General features: G+C 41.8%; 1 protein-coding gene across 2 annotated transcripts in view; it reads left to right on the forward strand.

The window, feature by feature from the left end:
- The window catches only part of LOC311251938 (sodium/calcium exchanger 3-like), a 103,074-nt gene that overhangs the window by 75,999 nt on the left and 11,433 nt on the right, over nucleotides 1-15,642 (forward strand). For both annotated transcript variants that reach the window (XM_084344633.1, XM_084344634.1), the window contains exons 13-14: nucleotides 11,241-11,347; nucleotides 14,567-14,691. In XM_084344633.1, coding sequence (XP_084200759.1) covers nucleotides 11,241-11,347; nucleotides 14,567-14,691 — 232 coding nt within the window. The remainder of the gene's footprint in view (nucleotides 1-11,240; nucleotides 11,348-14,566; nucleotides 14,692-15,642) is intronic.

Below are 15,642 nucleotides of genomic sequence, written 5' to 3' on the forward strand. Positions count from 1 at the left end.
AGTAGCTGTGAAAAAGCGCCTTCAGTTTTAACTCACTTTTCACACCATAACAGCTGCCTGTTGGGAGGAGGAAATGAATCACTTACTTGTGAATGTATAACAATTATTGTTGTACGAGTTGTCAGTTTTCTTATCTTTTTCTCACATCATCCAACACTGAACCGAGAATGCAAAATGGCTGACACACAACACAAGCTGTTACATAAACTCTTACATAAAGTCAAAGCGCTTGGTCAGACCCATGACCCATGAAGAATGGGCCGCATCAAACACAACTCTCGGCTGACTCACAGATTTGTGCGCTCTCACGAGGTCGGGCGATTCCCTTCGAAGGCGAACTGTGACTCCTCTGTACCCAGAACCCTATGGTGGTGTCAGGCCTCTTTTCTCACGTCTTTAAACGAGGGCAAACTGCCACGCAAACATAAGTGAGTGAGTCTGAGTTGATGGCCCGGCTGTCTCATATGATTGAAGTCATTAGCCTCAAATCTTCAGCTGAGCCTTCAATCCCAAATCTCCATTCTTTTATCAAATACTTTGTATTTAAAGGGGCACTATGTAGTTTTGGAGAAGAAATTCAAACTCAGAATTGTAATATTTGCAATACTAATGAGGTAATAATACAAACTCAGAAATGTTTATTTTTTCCATAACTGAATAAACAAGCTGTTCTCAGAGGAAAATATGGTCCCAGAACACTGCTTGAAGGTAGAAAGGTGGCAGGGTCCGCCACATATAAACAAAGTAAAACAGGGTGAAATTGTGTTTGTTTATTAAGTCATGAAGCTAAACAGAGAGTTTGTTCATTCAGTATGTTTAGGCTTCAAAAAACAATCAATGAAGCTCTTTCTCTTCTGATTACAATTTCTTCCCCAAAACGACACACTGCACCTTTAATATGCAAAATAGAAAATTGTGTTAATAAAGTGTGCCTACCTGTGAATGTGTTTGTGTTACACACACAGCTGACAAATGCAGAGGCTGTTCAGTAAACACAAATTCACTTCTCTTCCCTCGTTTTTGGCCATTTTGCATACTTCCTTTAATTTTTAATGCCCTGCTTCTTCATTTTTCTCCCTCTTATAAACTGTAAAGTGCAGTCGCGTCCTCACGAGATCCTCGCCGAGAAACACATCACACACGGCTGTGAGAGGAAGAGCGGCGGAGGCATGCATGCGTTGTCACTTAGGACATCAGAGCAGCAGCGACGAGCGGCATTTTCCTCCTCTGCTGCTTGACAAACATATTTCTTAAAAATGACAAATATCTGCAGATTACAGCTGTCTGTTCTTTGTCACCCTGCCCCAGAGGCAGTAATGGCCCTGTGCAGCATCATTACCACGGTACCAGCAGGGGGGCACTTAAGTTCATTTGCATTTTATTTCTAACACTTAACAATTACTGTGTGCTCCAAAAAACTGCCAGGTGACATCTGCGAGCAAGATGGAGCCCGGTGAAAACACCAAGTGCTCCTCCTACAGCGCGATGCATCATGCTGAAAGGGGAGGCACGGCCACATGGAGCCGTTGTCTTCATTGTTAAACAACCACCGTTGCTAATGAGCATCTATGTACATGACTCAGGCGAGGATGTTCACAGACGGGTTCATGTTTTAAATTTACATTTAGTCGCGTTTGCTTCCTTCCTCGCTCTCTGACTCTCTTCTGGGTTGGACAGTGTTGGAGATGGACAAACGTCTAGTAGTTTTTAAGACATTCTGATATAAAAATGTGAGATAATCTTTGAGTTTAGGCGACTAAAACCACTTTGTTAAGGTTACATAAAGATTGTGGTCATGGTGAATAATAAATATACTATAAACAAGCCACAGTTCATAGAAAAAATCGAGTGACTAATGCTCGTATTTCCTCGTAGATCCAGCGTACAGTCACACATCACACACGTTCTTCTGCAGTGATAGTTAATAACTCATACTCATTGCAAATACATGCAAATGAAGCATGTTGAATCAAGAGGCAGGGAGATGGAGAGGAGCTGCGGGGGATAAATGATGATCAGGGGAAATATAAAACTGTGTTTACGCTCATGCAAGTGTGCAGATTGTCTGTTACGCTGCTGCCACTCTCCGTGTGTGTGTGTGTGTGTGTGTGTGTGTGTGTGTGTGTGTGTGTCAGCTCCTATCTGCCCTGCTCTACTTATAACCCAATGGGAGAGGTAGTAGTAGCGCTCGCATGCCTTCTCAGCTGAGTCCGACCTTCATGTGGGCGACGAGATCAAGCCTCGTCAGTCCCGCGGAAATCACAGCCCTGTTTTTCTTCCTTCTTCCTCTTTCTTACTTTTGTCTTTTGCCCTTTTTCTCTTCTTCTGTCTCCTATTTTCTTTTGGTCTCATCATCTACCTTTGATTTCTCTTCTTCTGTCAAATCTTTTTCCATCTTTCTTCCTTGTTTTACACTTGACTTTTTTCTCCGCTCTTCTATCCCTTTTTTCAGTTCTACTCCGAGCGGATAACAGTCTAGTAGCTCCTCTGGATTACAGCACAGTGTGTGTGTGTTAATGTATGCATGATGTGATTTGTGACATAACTTAATCCTACACAACTTCATGCAGTTGGGAGGCATTAGCATGTGCATATGTGACTGATCTGAAGACAGACTTAAGCATGTACAATATATGAGGTATATAAGCGGCTGTGTGTATACTGTATGTGTGTGTGTGGTGGGGGTTGATACTCTTCTTCACGTCTCTCTGGCTTCAGGGTTTCCATGCCAACCATACATCCTCCATACTGCCCATTAGTGTTTCAAATTCTAACACCCGTCCTCCGTTCCATCTTCTTTGGCTCCTCTCGCTCTTCTTCTTTTCCATACAGAGGCTGTTTATGCAGCAGGTCGACATGTTGGAATCTACAAAGGGATTCACAGCTGGATTTATGTTTTTCCATCGAGGTGTTCTGGCTGTTCCACCACACGGCAGGAACCTCCTATGTAGCAATTGAATTACAGTTTAATGTACAGCTCCATGCATTGATTTGCCCCGTGCCATCGATACATGAGACGGATGTGTCATCCATTAACAAGTCACGTGCATTTTAAAATTGCATCTACAGCACAGTCGTGTCAGAACAGAAGCAGAAAGATGCTTAAAGGTACAATATGCACGTATTTTAGTTGAAAACAAAAAAATGTATTAACGTCCTGTGTGATGTCTCAGGTGAATAACAGCATCGTGTTCACAGCGATCGTCTGCCAGTTCTCACTTAACGTTCCCTGACAGACTCTGTAATGTTGTACTGGCTTCTTACCTCCTAATTATGATTGTCTGAGTAGATCAATCCAATTTTTTTAACCTAAGTTTACCCAAAAATAGCATCTGTAGCAGCTACGCCATGTAAACAAACACCAGCTGTGCCAGCAGCTATGGCAGATTAGTTCCCGGAAAATACCCTGAACTCAAAGTTTTAAAGCCGTGTTCGATGCAGCTTGAAAATCTCCGCAAAAAGGTGACAATTTCAGTTTCATTTGGACTCATGTGGAGTCCTAAGAGGTGAGAATGTAGTGGAAAGCTCATGAAGTCCTGGAAAGAAATCCTTTTCCTATGATAACCTTTTGTTGGAGACCCAGACAGTGTCATCCATGTGTTATTTCAATTGTCACAAGGTCACCTGTGTCCTGACTATATTAGATTTCCCTTGTGAGCCACAGGGAGAACCTCTATCTCTTCTTTTTCTACAGTTTCTTCGCCCTTGCCCTCTCTTCTCTCTCTTCATATCTTGGTCTCGCCTGCTTCCACATCTTCTTGCGTCCTCCGTGTCTTACCTTTTCCTATATCACAGCATGTTCCTCCTCCTCTCCCATCTTCTTCTGTCCCTCTCCCCGAACCTCAAATCATCTCATGAAACGATCCATCTCTGCCATCCCACTCACTCACCAGAGATGCAACTTTATTACTCACCACAGCTGGAGACCACTTAACACGAGTGTGTACGTGGGAGAGACAAAGTGTGTGTTTTGTGCTGTTCCGCGTTATGTGTTCCATGATATCATTAAGAGGGGTAATATCTCTCCCCTTAAGAGCTTTTTATCTCTCCGGCTCTCTCTCTGTTGGCCTCCCTCAAATTGTTTTGTTTGTGTTGCCTCCACTCAGATGAAGAGCTGAACGAAGGCTTTCTCTCGGCCTACCTGCTCCTGTAGAAGAAGCGTGTGTGGGTGTGTGTGCGACAGCCAGAGACAAATTCAGACCGACGCACATCATTTGATCTGCTGTACATTTTTGCCTTCCCGCACTTTCTACTATCTATAAACACTAAGACGCTGCTGTTGCTCAGAATCCAGTCCAGTGTTAGTTAGCAGCTTTTCCTTCCTGATAGTACGACAGCAGATAGTGTAGAGCTGCATTTGTATATTTGACATTTTAGTTGTTAGATTATCAGCATCACAGTTAAGTTACATAAAGTCAAAGTTCAAGCAAGGTTGTTGCGTTACCAGCCTGCAGTTCCAAGTGTACTGATGCATCTCCTACTGCCAGTATCAGTCATTACTGATACTTGCTAATCTCACATTGTCAGCAGAATGTGAAATCATTACAGTTTTGACCTTGTTTCAAAGACTTATGTATAATGTTGACAGGATATCTTTTTAAGTTAGCATGCTAACCAGCTAGCCAATAGCCGCTGATAGTCTGTTAGGAAACATCCCCAACGCTGCCCCGGTGCTCTGAGCTCCCAGTCCAGGCAGAGTCAGCGAATATATATATATATATATATATATATATAACATAAGCGTAGCATACTGTAATGTGATTATGATTTCACAAGCTACAGGTGCCTGTCTCTGAATATCCTAATGTGCTGTCCCCTATTTCCTCAAAGGTTAGAAGAACTGTAGCCGACTGAGCTTCTCTCCTTTTTGGACTGTAATCAAATGACTGTAATCCAGTTTTCTTCTATTACAATAACAGTTGTCAGGTGAAGGTCTTTGGAAGACACACGTCCTCCTTCTCATCTCTTCTCCATCTTTCTCGCTTTCTTTTAAAGCAACGGCTTTGCAGCTCGCATTGTTGTTTGAGTTTCTCCTCTCTTCCGACTGTAAACTTTTTATGATCTCACTTTTACCGTGCGTGCGTGTGTGTTTGAGGGAGAGGTGGATAGATTTAGAGCTTCTGCTTGAAGCTGAAACGGTAAAACTAAAGTGTGCATATAAATCAGCCTCACTCAAGAAAATGAGTTGTTTGCTGCCGCGGTCCTCTAAGATGCTCTCTCTCACGCTCACATGCTCGCAGCCTCTAAAAATATTGCAGGAAAACACACACACACACACACACTCGCGAACAGACGGCTTCCAGTTGTTGTAAATCAAAAGTAAGAGCTGGAGCCAGGAGAAAATGGAAAGAGATGGAGACAGAGGTATAAAAGTCTGTGTCCATTAAGTAATGCGATGAGGTCTCAACTAATCAAAGTGTCACTCAATCATTCACTTCTATAAGAACTTTAGAGCCACATGCGAACACACACACACACACTCTGCGGCGATATAAAACTTGATCTACAGCCCGCCTGATTCTGTTGAGGCTTTTCAATCAACAACACACTTTTGTCGACCTTTTTTGCACTCTGCCGCCATCTTTTTCTGCCTTTTTCAGTCTATTTCTGGTGGCGTGAGTTCTGTGCTCGGTGAACGTAGTATCTGTGTGTCTGTGTTTCGTGTCAGACCGTTGACAGACCAGGGCTTTGAGGTTACTGTCTGACAGAGGAAAAGTCTGGGGAGCAGGTGTCAAAAAGTAACAAGGTAGAAATATAGAGAGAAGACGAGACAGAGGGAGCCGGAGTGAGGAATCTAGTAATGTATTGCATTAAGGTTTATATCCGTCGGAAGCCAGCAGGGATTCAATACTGACAAGTTTACAGCCCATGAGTTTCCCCCGCGATTGTGATTCTATTTGTCAATTGGTCATTGTATGGAGCGCTGAAGCAGTTTTCAGAATAATAAATGTAAGTAGATTTCGTGAACTCACAGAAGGCAGGAGCATAGTTTTGTCCGGTACATTTTTATTGCATCTTGATGGGAACTTGTTTGGATTCTGGCTAGTGAGCTTATTAAGGAAAGGTAATGCTGCAGATTCACAATCAAATTGTATCCTACCCAGCAGAGAAGAATTCTCCTAGTGGGAAAAATACTGAAAAACAAACAGTACAGATCTCTCAGGACGAGCTTGGCAAAGTTTTGTTGGTTCGAACCCAAGCAAAGCATATTAAATAGCAATGCCTGCAGCTCTGGTTGAACGTACTTGCTCATCTGAGAGATTAACTTTGTCAGGCTTGGGGGGGAACTCATGCCTACCAGAAAGTATGCCCACCAGTGGGGCCACTTGTGAATTGGAACGAGGTAATTTTGCGGATTTGAACAAAACAAACTACAGTCATCCTAGAAGCTCTGTGAGGCTGTAAGTGTAAACCTACTGTGACATCACCTATTGGTTTGAAACCAGTGGAGCTGCCCACCACTGTCCATTAGAAAGAATGCAAGTTTAAGGCTCCTTTTGCATTGGGTTTACTTTTGAGCCCCAGGAGCTTCTTCCATATTTCATACAGCGGTGCTAAATTCTCACATTAGCGTGCTAACTTGCTCAGGGGGGCAGCATATCACCAGAGGAACCGCTAACTGCGTCTTACTGTAGCTGCCGTTAGTTAGAAAGGGCAGTCGACCATGCAGCTAGCGCTTGTATTTGCTGACTCTGCCCCGGATTGGGAGCTCGGAGCAGCGGGTCAGTGTAAGTGCTGTTGACTGTCACCTCTTAAGGAACAAAATGGCTAGGGGTCATAAACCGTTTCATGTCCACACAAGCACCCAAACGCTCCATTTCAACTGAGCTAAGAATGTGCCAAACGCCTAATACTTTATATCAATTATGGTTAGGGTCACATGTATAATTGAAGACTGATGATGGACTGAAACCTCCTGTGACCGTTAGCAGAATGAGCTGTTTATAGAAATGAATGGATGGATGAATTACTAATGAAAAGGGGGAAGGAAGAATTATGTTTATGTGAGGACAGAAGAAAAGATCAGTGAGACAGAAAGAAGAGTTAAAGATGGGCCTTAAAGAGAAGTGATGGGGGCTGAGATAGAGATGGAGAGAGAGGGCACAGATGGGAGTGCTGCTACAGCCAGCACCAACTATGAATAATGAAAGCACTTCAGTCAGTATGTGTGTGTGTGTGTGTTTGTGTGTGTGTGTGGGTTGTCAGCAGGTGTAAATAGGCTAAATTAGTGCATGCATATGTTTATGAATGTGCAAAGTGTTCACCAGGAGCGTGTTTTCATGCATATCACTGTTTTTGTACGTCAAGCTGAATTGTTTGCGTGTTTGTGAATTTGTGTGTGTGCGTACGGCTTCAGTATTGCTAGTGAAAGATGAGTGCATGCGGGGGTGGCTGGCTGTCTGTTCATACAAACCACAATCTGTGTAATGTGCATGATGTGCAACATGACAGGCATTATGTGTGTACACATCCACTGTGCATGTGTGCGTGACCCTTATCATTGTAGATTATAGGATTTGTCTGTGGTTGTATATGCAACGAGTATTGTAATCCGTCACTGCACGTGTGTGTGTGTGTGTGTGTGTGTGTGTGTGTACTCTCGTCCCCCTGAGTGAACTCACTCGGTGTGTATTGAGTCGTAACCCTTCACAGCTCAGTAGAGTCCATGCATTACTCATACTCCTCTTTCAACCTCTTTCTGTCTCTCCATCTCTTTCTTCTTTTTCACTCCTTCCCTCTCTTGCCTCCTACCCCTCAATGTGCGTCTTTTTTTCAATGTTCACAAAGTCTCTTTTTCCTCCCTCCAACCCTGCTGTTCCTCTGTGCCTCCCTTTGTACTGTTACCTTCGTCTTTCTTCCTCCATTTCACTGTCAATTGACAGTTAGCTGAGCCAGTCCCCTTAGTTACCGTTGCTGCACTTGTCAATCTTTCTATTCTAGCACGACACATGCAGTTTACAGTGATTAAGATGGCAGATCTGCCATAGAAAATCTTTGGAACAATGGGTCCTTTGTTGTAGAGACAATTAGACAAAAGCGGCTTCTAATTTCTAGCCGAAAATGGCTAAAATGAAAACTGGCACTGGAATTTATCACCTAGCTAGCTAATTTAGCTACCGTTAATTCAAAGTGTTGGCCAAGAGGCACTGACAGCATTATGAGCGGACAGAGCTGACAAGTGAAGCCAATGCAAAAGTTCCTTAAATATGCTTTATATCTAATTGCCAGGAGGGGGCGACTCTACTGGTTGCAAAAAGAGTAGCTTTTAAGCTTATGAGAAAATGGCCCTACTTCTCACTTGATTTATTACCCCAGGAAACAATTTCCTAATGATTTTTTTGCTACTTTCAAGTCTTCTACGATACAGCATGTTGCTCATTTTGTAAATTGTGGTGCAATTTAAACTAAAACAAAATGTAGGTACTTAACGGCAGACCACACTCATATTTTTTGGTCTTGTCCTACCTTGACACCTTTCTGGACTGAAATGCAAGCGGCCATTAAGAGCATATTAAGAGTCAATATCGAGTTCACTTCTCTCTCTGTCTATTTAGGAAACGTACCTAAGAAACTGGGTATCACAGACAAATGTTTACTCAAAATTCTCATGGTAGCAAGCAAGAAGGTAATAACAAGGTGCTGGCTTCTTAATAAGACTCCCACCCTTAATATAATGGATAAATATTGTAAATATATACAGTAGGGAATGTATGCCATTTAATTTAAGACTTCTCAGCTTCACCCTCGCTCTTGGCTCCAAAAAACCAAGATGGTGACAACCATAAAAATGATTAAAAATCAAGACATTACAGGCAGATGACTGGAAATGATTAAAGAAAGGAAGCCAGCGCTGTGTTTTCCTCTCGTTTCACATCTGACCAAACAATATCTTCACATCGTTTCCAACATTGTTGAGTGTTGGCCGCTCAGCCTGTTGTGATGCTGGAAATAGCAAATCCAGCCAGTTTCATCCACTGTTGCCGTGACAGCTCACCAATGAGAACAACGCGCTTCCACTTCTGCACACCTCCATCACTCTTTCACAATCCTCTCCTGCCTCCTGTTTTTCTCTGTTGATCCGAAGCCTATTTGTGGTGGCAGAGTCAACATGGCTGACAGTGAAGCATATGATGACACAACCAGGTGGAAATGAACACTGTCTCTTCCTCTCTGCCTGTGACATACAGATGTAGTGTTAAGATAAAGATTATATACTCTGGGTGAAACAGACCAGAAAGGGGCCAAACTGATGTGATCTCCATTGGACCAAGGCTAATGCACGGCCTGGGATGTTCTACAATTAGTATGGATTTTCTCATTTCGAGGTTTCATTTATTTATGCAGACATTATCTGCCAATGCCAAAAGATGCATTCTAGCAAAATCTATTACACAGCAGTGAAAAACTTTTTGAACTTTATAAACTGGGTTATGTTCAGTGGTATTGTTCTCTAGTATGAAAGAAGTACAATTTTTCTTCCCCCCGCAAGTTGTGGGAGACTTTGACACTGAACATGAAGGTTCACATCCTGCATGTGTTTGAGTTGAGGCAATAAAAGCACTTTGGCTTCAGTTGAAGAGAGATCTTGGCTTTTGTTAAATGTTAATGAGGTAAACACATTGTTTCTAGTGTTGCAAGTCACTTTTTACTCTTCCATTATTCAACTAACACCAGAATCCTTCCGTCAACTTAAACTTAGTGCTTTGAGAGTATGAACATAACCATAAAAAAACTTGAATAGTCACTTGTGCTATCAGTTTGAGTCGGTAGCATATTAAGAGTATTCTTAAAGGTGCACTATGTAAGAATTTTGGTTTAAAACTAAAAAAAATAGCAAAATAAATTATCAACAGGATGTGAAGAAACAACAGCTTTGAAGTCATTTCAAAGACGCCTATGTATTGTGTTACAGGGATTTCTATTGAAGTTAGCATGCTAACCAGCTAGCCCCTAGTCACATTTTACCTCAATAGGTGATAGTCCGATAGTAAACGATACCTACAATTCCCTGGTGCTCCAAGCTCCTAGTCCGGGAGGAGTCAGCTAATACGACTGCTAGCTGAACTAGCTAATAGCTGCAGTTACAGTTAGCAGCAGTTAGCGGCTACTCTACTGATATGCTGCCCCTAGTTGTTTGAATTCAATAGCTGGCCAATTCTTAAATACTGCAGCTTAAGGTGGTCCTGTTAGGTCCTGTTGAATTCATACTCCAAACAGACAGGGGGCAGCTGCCGTTAGCTTGTAAGCTAGGTTCAACATGAAAACTAGCAGTCGTATTAACTGACTCTGGTTGGAGCTCAGAGCACCGGGGCAGTGTTGGGGATGTTCACTATCAGACTATCACCTCCTGAGTTACAAAGTGGCTAGGGGCTAGCTGGTTAGCGTGCTAACTTCAATGGATATCCTTGCAAGATTATACATAAGACTTTGACATAACGTCAAAACCGTTTTCAAAACATATTGCACCTTTAAAGCACAGGATAGGAAATGAATGTGCCAACTACTTTTTGCAAAAGCACTTTACTTGAACTGTTATAATCACCAATATGCATTTTTTCCAATTAGTACAGTGAAGTTAATGAAAAGAGTTAAAAGTTCAAATTAAATTACACTCAAAATACACCTGATAAAAGTGTCATCTCACCTTTTCTGTCAGTCTTCTAAGACACTTCTCACATGCACTCATATCTTCACAACTTTTTCTTTTTTCGATTGTACTCGTAAATGTCTCGTGGTGCACGTCTCAGACTCAGTGCATTTTCAGCCTTTCTCCTGGTTGCTCCTTATTGAAAATGCTCATTGCATCACTTCACTGTCAACTGTAGAAACACATTATTAGGGAACTGACAGGAAGTAAAGAGCTTCATATAATGTCCCAATGAGCAGCTTCAGCTCGGGCTTTGACCTTCATATCTGCAGAGGCTCCTCATCATTTTCAGCCAGACAAAACAGAGGAGCGCAAATTTAATTATGTTCGTTTTTTTGAGGTTGTATCTCATTTGTTACTTCAGGTTAGCTAATACCATAGTTTTGATATTAATAAGGATCACCTAGCAGTCCTTACCCACACAGCAGAACTGCCCTCTTGTCTGATTACAGCCTGACGGGGTGAGACCTTCACAATTTTAATAGACTCCTCTAAACACACTCTCTTATTACGAGGGAGAGCGTGAAGCTGAAAAGGTTAATTATGTGGAATACCCTCACTGAGGCTCATCTCTCTCTCCGCTTTTTAACAGGAAGATCATCGAGGTGAAGATTATTGATGATGAGGAGTACGAGAAGAACAAGGCCTTCACCATCGAGCTGGGAGAGCCTGTCCTTTTGGAGATAGGCCAGAAACACGGTGGGTGTCTTGGTGTGTTCGTGTGTGCGTGTGGAGGAGAGGAAACGGGAACAAGACTGACAGACTGAATCTTTATTTAACCGCCAGATGAGTCTCAGGAATCCTGCACACCTATCTCTTTGTAAACAGGGTGAGACCTGCATTGATTGCCTGAAATCTTCGATCCGAACTCCAGAAACACTGGGCTCGAGCTATGAGCTAATTCCTTGTCACATTATGTCAAATCACACAGATAACAGGGAAACCAGACTTATCACAGTCAGTTTGGCCCACTTCATTGCCATATACATACATACTGTATATACAGTATATAAATAGACATTAAGCTTCTATTTTTGTTTCTGAAATCACTGCACTCTGTAAACAAGCTGCTAGACTGAACACAATGTGCAGTTCATTGCTGGTTCCTTTCTCAGACGCAGCTCTGCCCTGTCATCTCCTATTTTCTGAATCCACACAGATCCGAAACCCACAAATCTAAAACATCTAAGCCCTTCAGGTTTTTTAAGAATGTAGGAAGCTTTAGTCGAAAAGGCTCATTACAGCGGGCGGACCGCTAATCTCTGGCAGGTAACTCAAGGCTAGAGAACCATCGCTGCAAGTCAATAAGAAGCTCCTCGGTCGGCTTTGACATTTCTGTTTAAATGAAATACAGCAATGTTGAAAGTTTACAAGATGAAAGAAATTACTCAAAGAAATCTGTTACACAAAATATCTGATTTTTCCTTTTTTTCTAGTATTTTATTTAATATTTTTACCCTCCAGGACTCTAAAAATAAACCAAAGAATTAGAAATCACTCTTTGCTCACAACAAATACTAGCAAAACTAATCACATTCCCATCAGCCTCAACTATACTTTATGCCAGTAGATGATCTGCCCTATCAGGGGAAATCTATATGAGTATATATTATTCCAGTAAAGAAAATATAGCCGATAATACAAACCTTTTATTGACTTCAGTGCAGCATCTGTACACTCGATGCAGTAGTTGGTGGACTGCATCTTTACAGTCGATTTGCGATCCACCAATAAACAAAGAGAAGAAGAAGATGAGAGAGGAGGAAACTGCTCCTGGTGTGAAAGTTTTATTTAGACTCAGAAGAAGACAGCATGATTGTAATTTGCAATCACAAAGGTTCAGAGAGGAGGGAAAAAAGTCTGCGAGCTGTAACACGAAAAATCTTATTAGCTACGGATATTAAAATGTCAAATTAGCGGTCATCTGACTGGTCACATCGGTCAGGAGAGTAACCTATTATCAGTTAGCGGTATCGGCTGAAAAAAATCATCTATATTGCGTCTCCCTGGTGTTTAGTGCTAATAAGCCAACATTAGCACTATAGCAGTCGTGTTTCCAATGGAGCGCCCAGCTAAATTAAAAACCCTGGAGTCGAGGCTAACACGCTGCTCGTGGTAAGGCGCCGGTGTAGACACACTGACAGACACTTCCTGGTGGAGTAAGGGTCCACACTCTAGATGTCAGTCATGAGGAGCCAGCAGCCCCGGGGCATGTTTCATTACAGGGCGATAGAATTGGTTTTATAACGCTGTCACACAGCAAGCGGACTGACATTTTACACACACACACACACACACACACACACTCTACCACACACAGCATCACATGGGCTACTGTACGCTGCTTTTCAATTACAGCAGGTCCACACTGATAACAGCCGACTCAATTAATGACTGCCACTGTGGGTGAAGAGTGAGGAAGAAGACATATGGATCAATGGAGGGAGGCATGGTGGAACATATGGTTATGGAGAGATAGAAGGGGTAAATATAAATTCCTTGTGGGTATTCATATTTGTAATGACATGGGGGGGCTTGATAGCTTGGATTTCCCATGTGGCACATCAGTGTTCGAATATTAGCATTTACATTGCAGACTGTTCACGGCTGCTCGCACACATTCTTAAAGTGGTAACGCAGCTATACTATTAAATCAGTTTATGCTGCACTGGCTAAAATCTGACAAATGAAGAAATTACATGATACATCATTTGAGTTCAAAACCTTGATGTATAAACGCCACCGATAGCATTTCCATTAAAAAACAACAAGGCTCATTGAGCAGACCTGCAGTCAGGTGCGAAAGCAGATGAATGATGAATTTAGTTTGTTTGTTCGTATGTAATGATTTGAGTGTAAATAATGTGCGAGGAGTCTCAAGAATGTTTTAAGCTGCGACTGAGCTTCAAGGTTGTTTTTGCAGAAATAAATGCAGATGATTTACAGGATGAGTTAAGTCTTGGGGTGACTCTAGAGGATTTCAGGGATGAATGATCTCATACAGTATATTTAGGTTTAGGTTAAAGGTATTTTACTAAAAGAACTTACATTACTTTAAGTGACGAGTGTAGGGTTGTGAAACAGTCTCAGTTTAATACTGATGCAATGTATGACCTATATAAACAAAACAAGATCGTCATCAACACTGAGCCCAAGAACTATTTCCCTAAGGGCACAATGAAGCGTATCGTAAGATTGGCTCTCTCTATATGGGTCGGATTCTGACTTATCCTGGTCGGACACGTCATAAAGTCGTTTTTAAGGCGGAATGCACTAAAACTAAGTTTACTTTGTTTTACCATCATCATATTTACAGTCATGACCTTACATAGCCACAAATAGATGCATTACCTGATCAGTATGCATCCAAAAATAGCTGTGTTTAAATAGTATTAAGGATACAGTACGTCAGTGGCGGACTCAGGATGTTTGAGGAGCAGCAGAGAAACAAATAAAAAGGGCACCAGCTCCATGAGGTGGGGAACCAGTGCACAAAGGGCACTGGAATACTGTAGCACCCTAGAGGGCACTTTATCATGTTTTATCTACTAAACGGACATCCAAGAGGGCACTTTTGCAGCATTTTTTTTAATATAGGTCACTTTTACTTTTTAAACAAAAGTAATAGTGACGCATATTATACATTAGTTATGCTTTAGTAATTCAATTTGGCACCTGAGACCTTTGTTCATGAACCATATCTAAGAGCACATAGTTACATAATGACATTTCATCCACAGGAAATGACAAACCGAGGCCTAAATTTCAGAATAAAAGTTAACACAGACCTGACATCAGCATCCTCAGCAGCAGTACCAAAAAACTCAGCACCTATTGCTGGTTTTCTATGGGTTGGTACTGTATAACCACTGCACAGTTACACCAATGCTGACACATTTCATCCCTGTGGTCTCCTAGGTGACTCCAATGAGAACAAGCCATTGGTGGGAGCAGAGGAGGAAGAGGTGGCCAAGATGGGCTGCCCCAGTCTGGGGGAACACACACAAGTAGAGGTGGTCATAGAGGAGTCCTACGAGTTCAAGGTAAGTGTGTTTGTGTTCGTGCGTGTGCTCGTACTGTGACTCATTTTCACATGAATGTGCGCGTGTGAGCCTTCATTTTTATTTTGTTTGAAGCTCCTCAGAATCAATCAGCAGCTAATCAGTTCGATTTTAAGCGTTGTTGAAATAATGATAACCTCCAGTTTGGCAACCATCAAGTCAGCTAAATAGTCAAGTCAAGTAAGTCGAACTCCAAAATGCAAATTCGAGTGACGGTGAGTGACAGCTGCCCCAGTTCAAAGGATGAATTATTCATTGTGTTAGCGTGTAATGGACTCTCTAATGAGATGCTTGTCATTCTGATAGCAGACAACAAATAATTTATTCAAAGTGAGCTGTCATCTTGCTTTGGGACAAAACAGGCATTAAAGGAGAAAGAAAAGTTGCTGGTGGACCGTTCATCCAGCAAATTAGAAAATATATTGGCTTAGTCATCTAGTAAATATTGGATATTAAAATCTGATCAGTTAGTAAGTAATTTAGCCACGGATAATTAGATTTTTCTTCAGCTTTCATTGTGTGTGTCACTTTATTTTTATTCCCTAATTTCCAGGGGATTTTGTGTCGAATCTGTGGTTTTGTTTTTTTGCCTCATGCTGTGTTCGTTTGTTGCACAATACATTTGCTCATTTGTCCATTTGTGTCCTTCTGAATGTGTGTGTGTTTGTGTGCAGAGAGCAGTAAATGAGCTTATTTGGCGGGCTAACAAGGTTATCTATCTTTCTCACTCTTGATTTTTGCCTGTGCATGCAGTACTATCTCTCCCATCTTCTTCAGCACAATACTGACTTATTATAACGGCGTCTGGGTCCAGTATCATGGTCCATAAGTCTGTAAATCCTTAATTGTCACCCCGTACTGGAATTGATTGGCGATTTCTCTCATTGCGACTGCTAACACACAGTAAATTTTGTGTTTTTTTTATGTTGTCTT

This window comes from Pagrus pagrus (genome assembly GCF_965226575.1).
Source record: "Pagrus pagrus genome assembly, chromosome: 22".
In the NCBI taxonomy this organism is placed as follows: Eukaryota; Metazoa; Chordata; class Actinopteri; order Spariformes; family Sparidae; genus Pagrus; species Pagrus pagrus.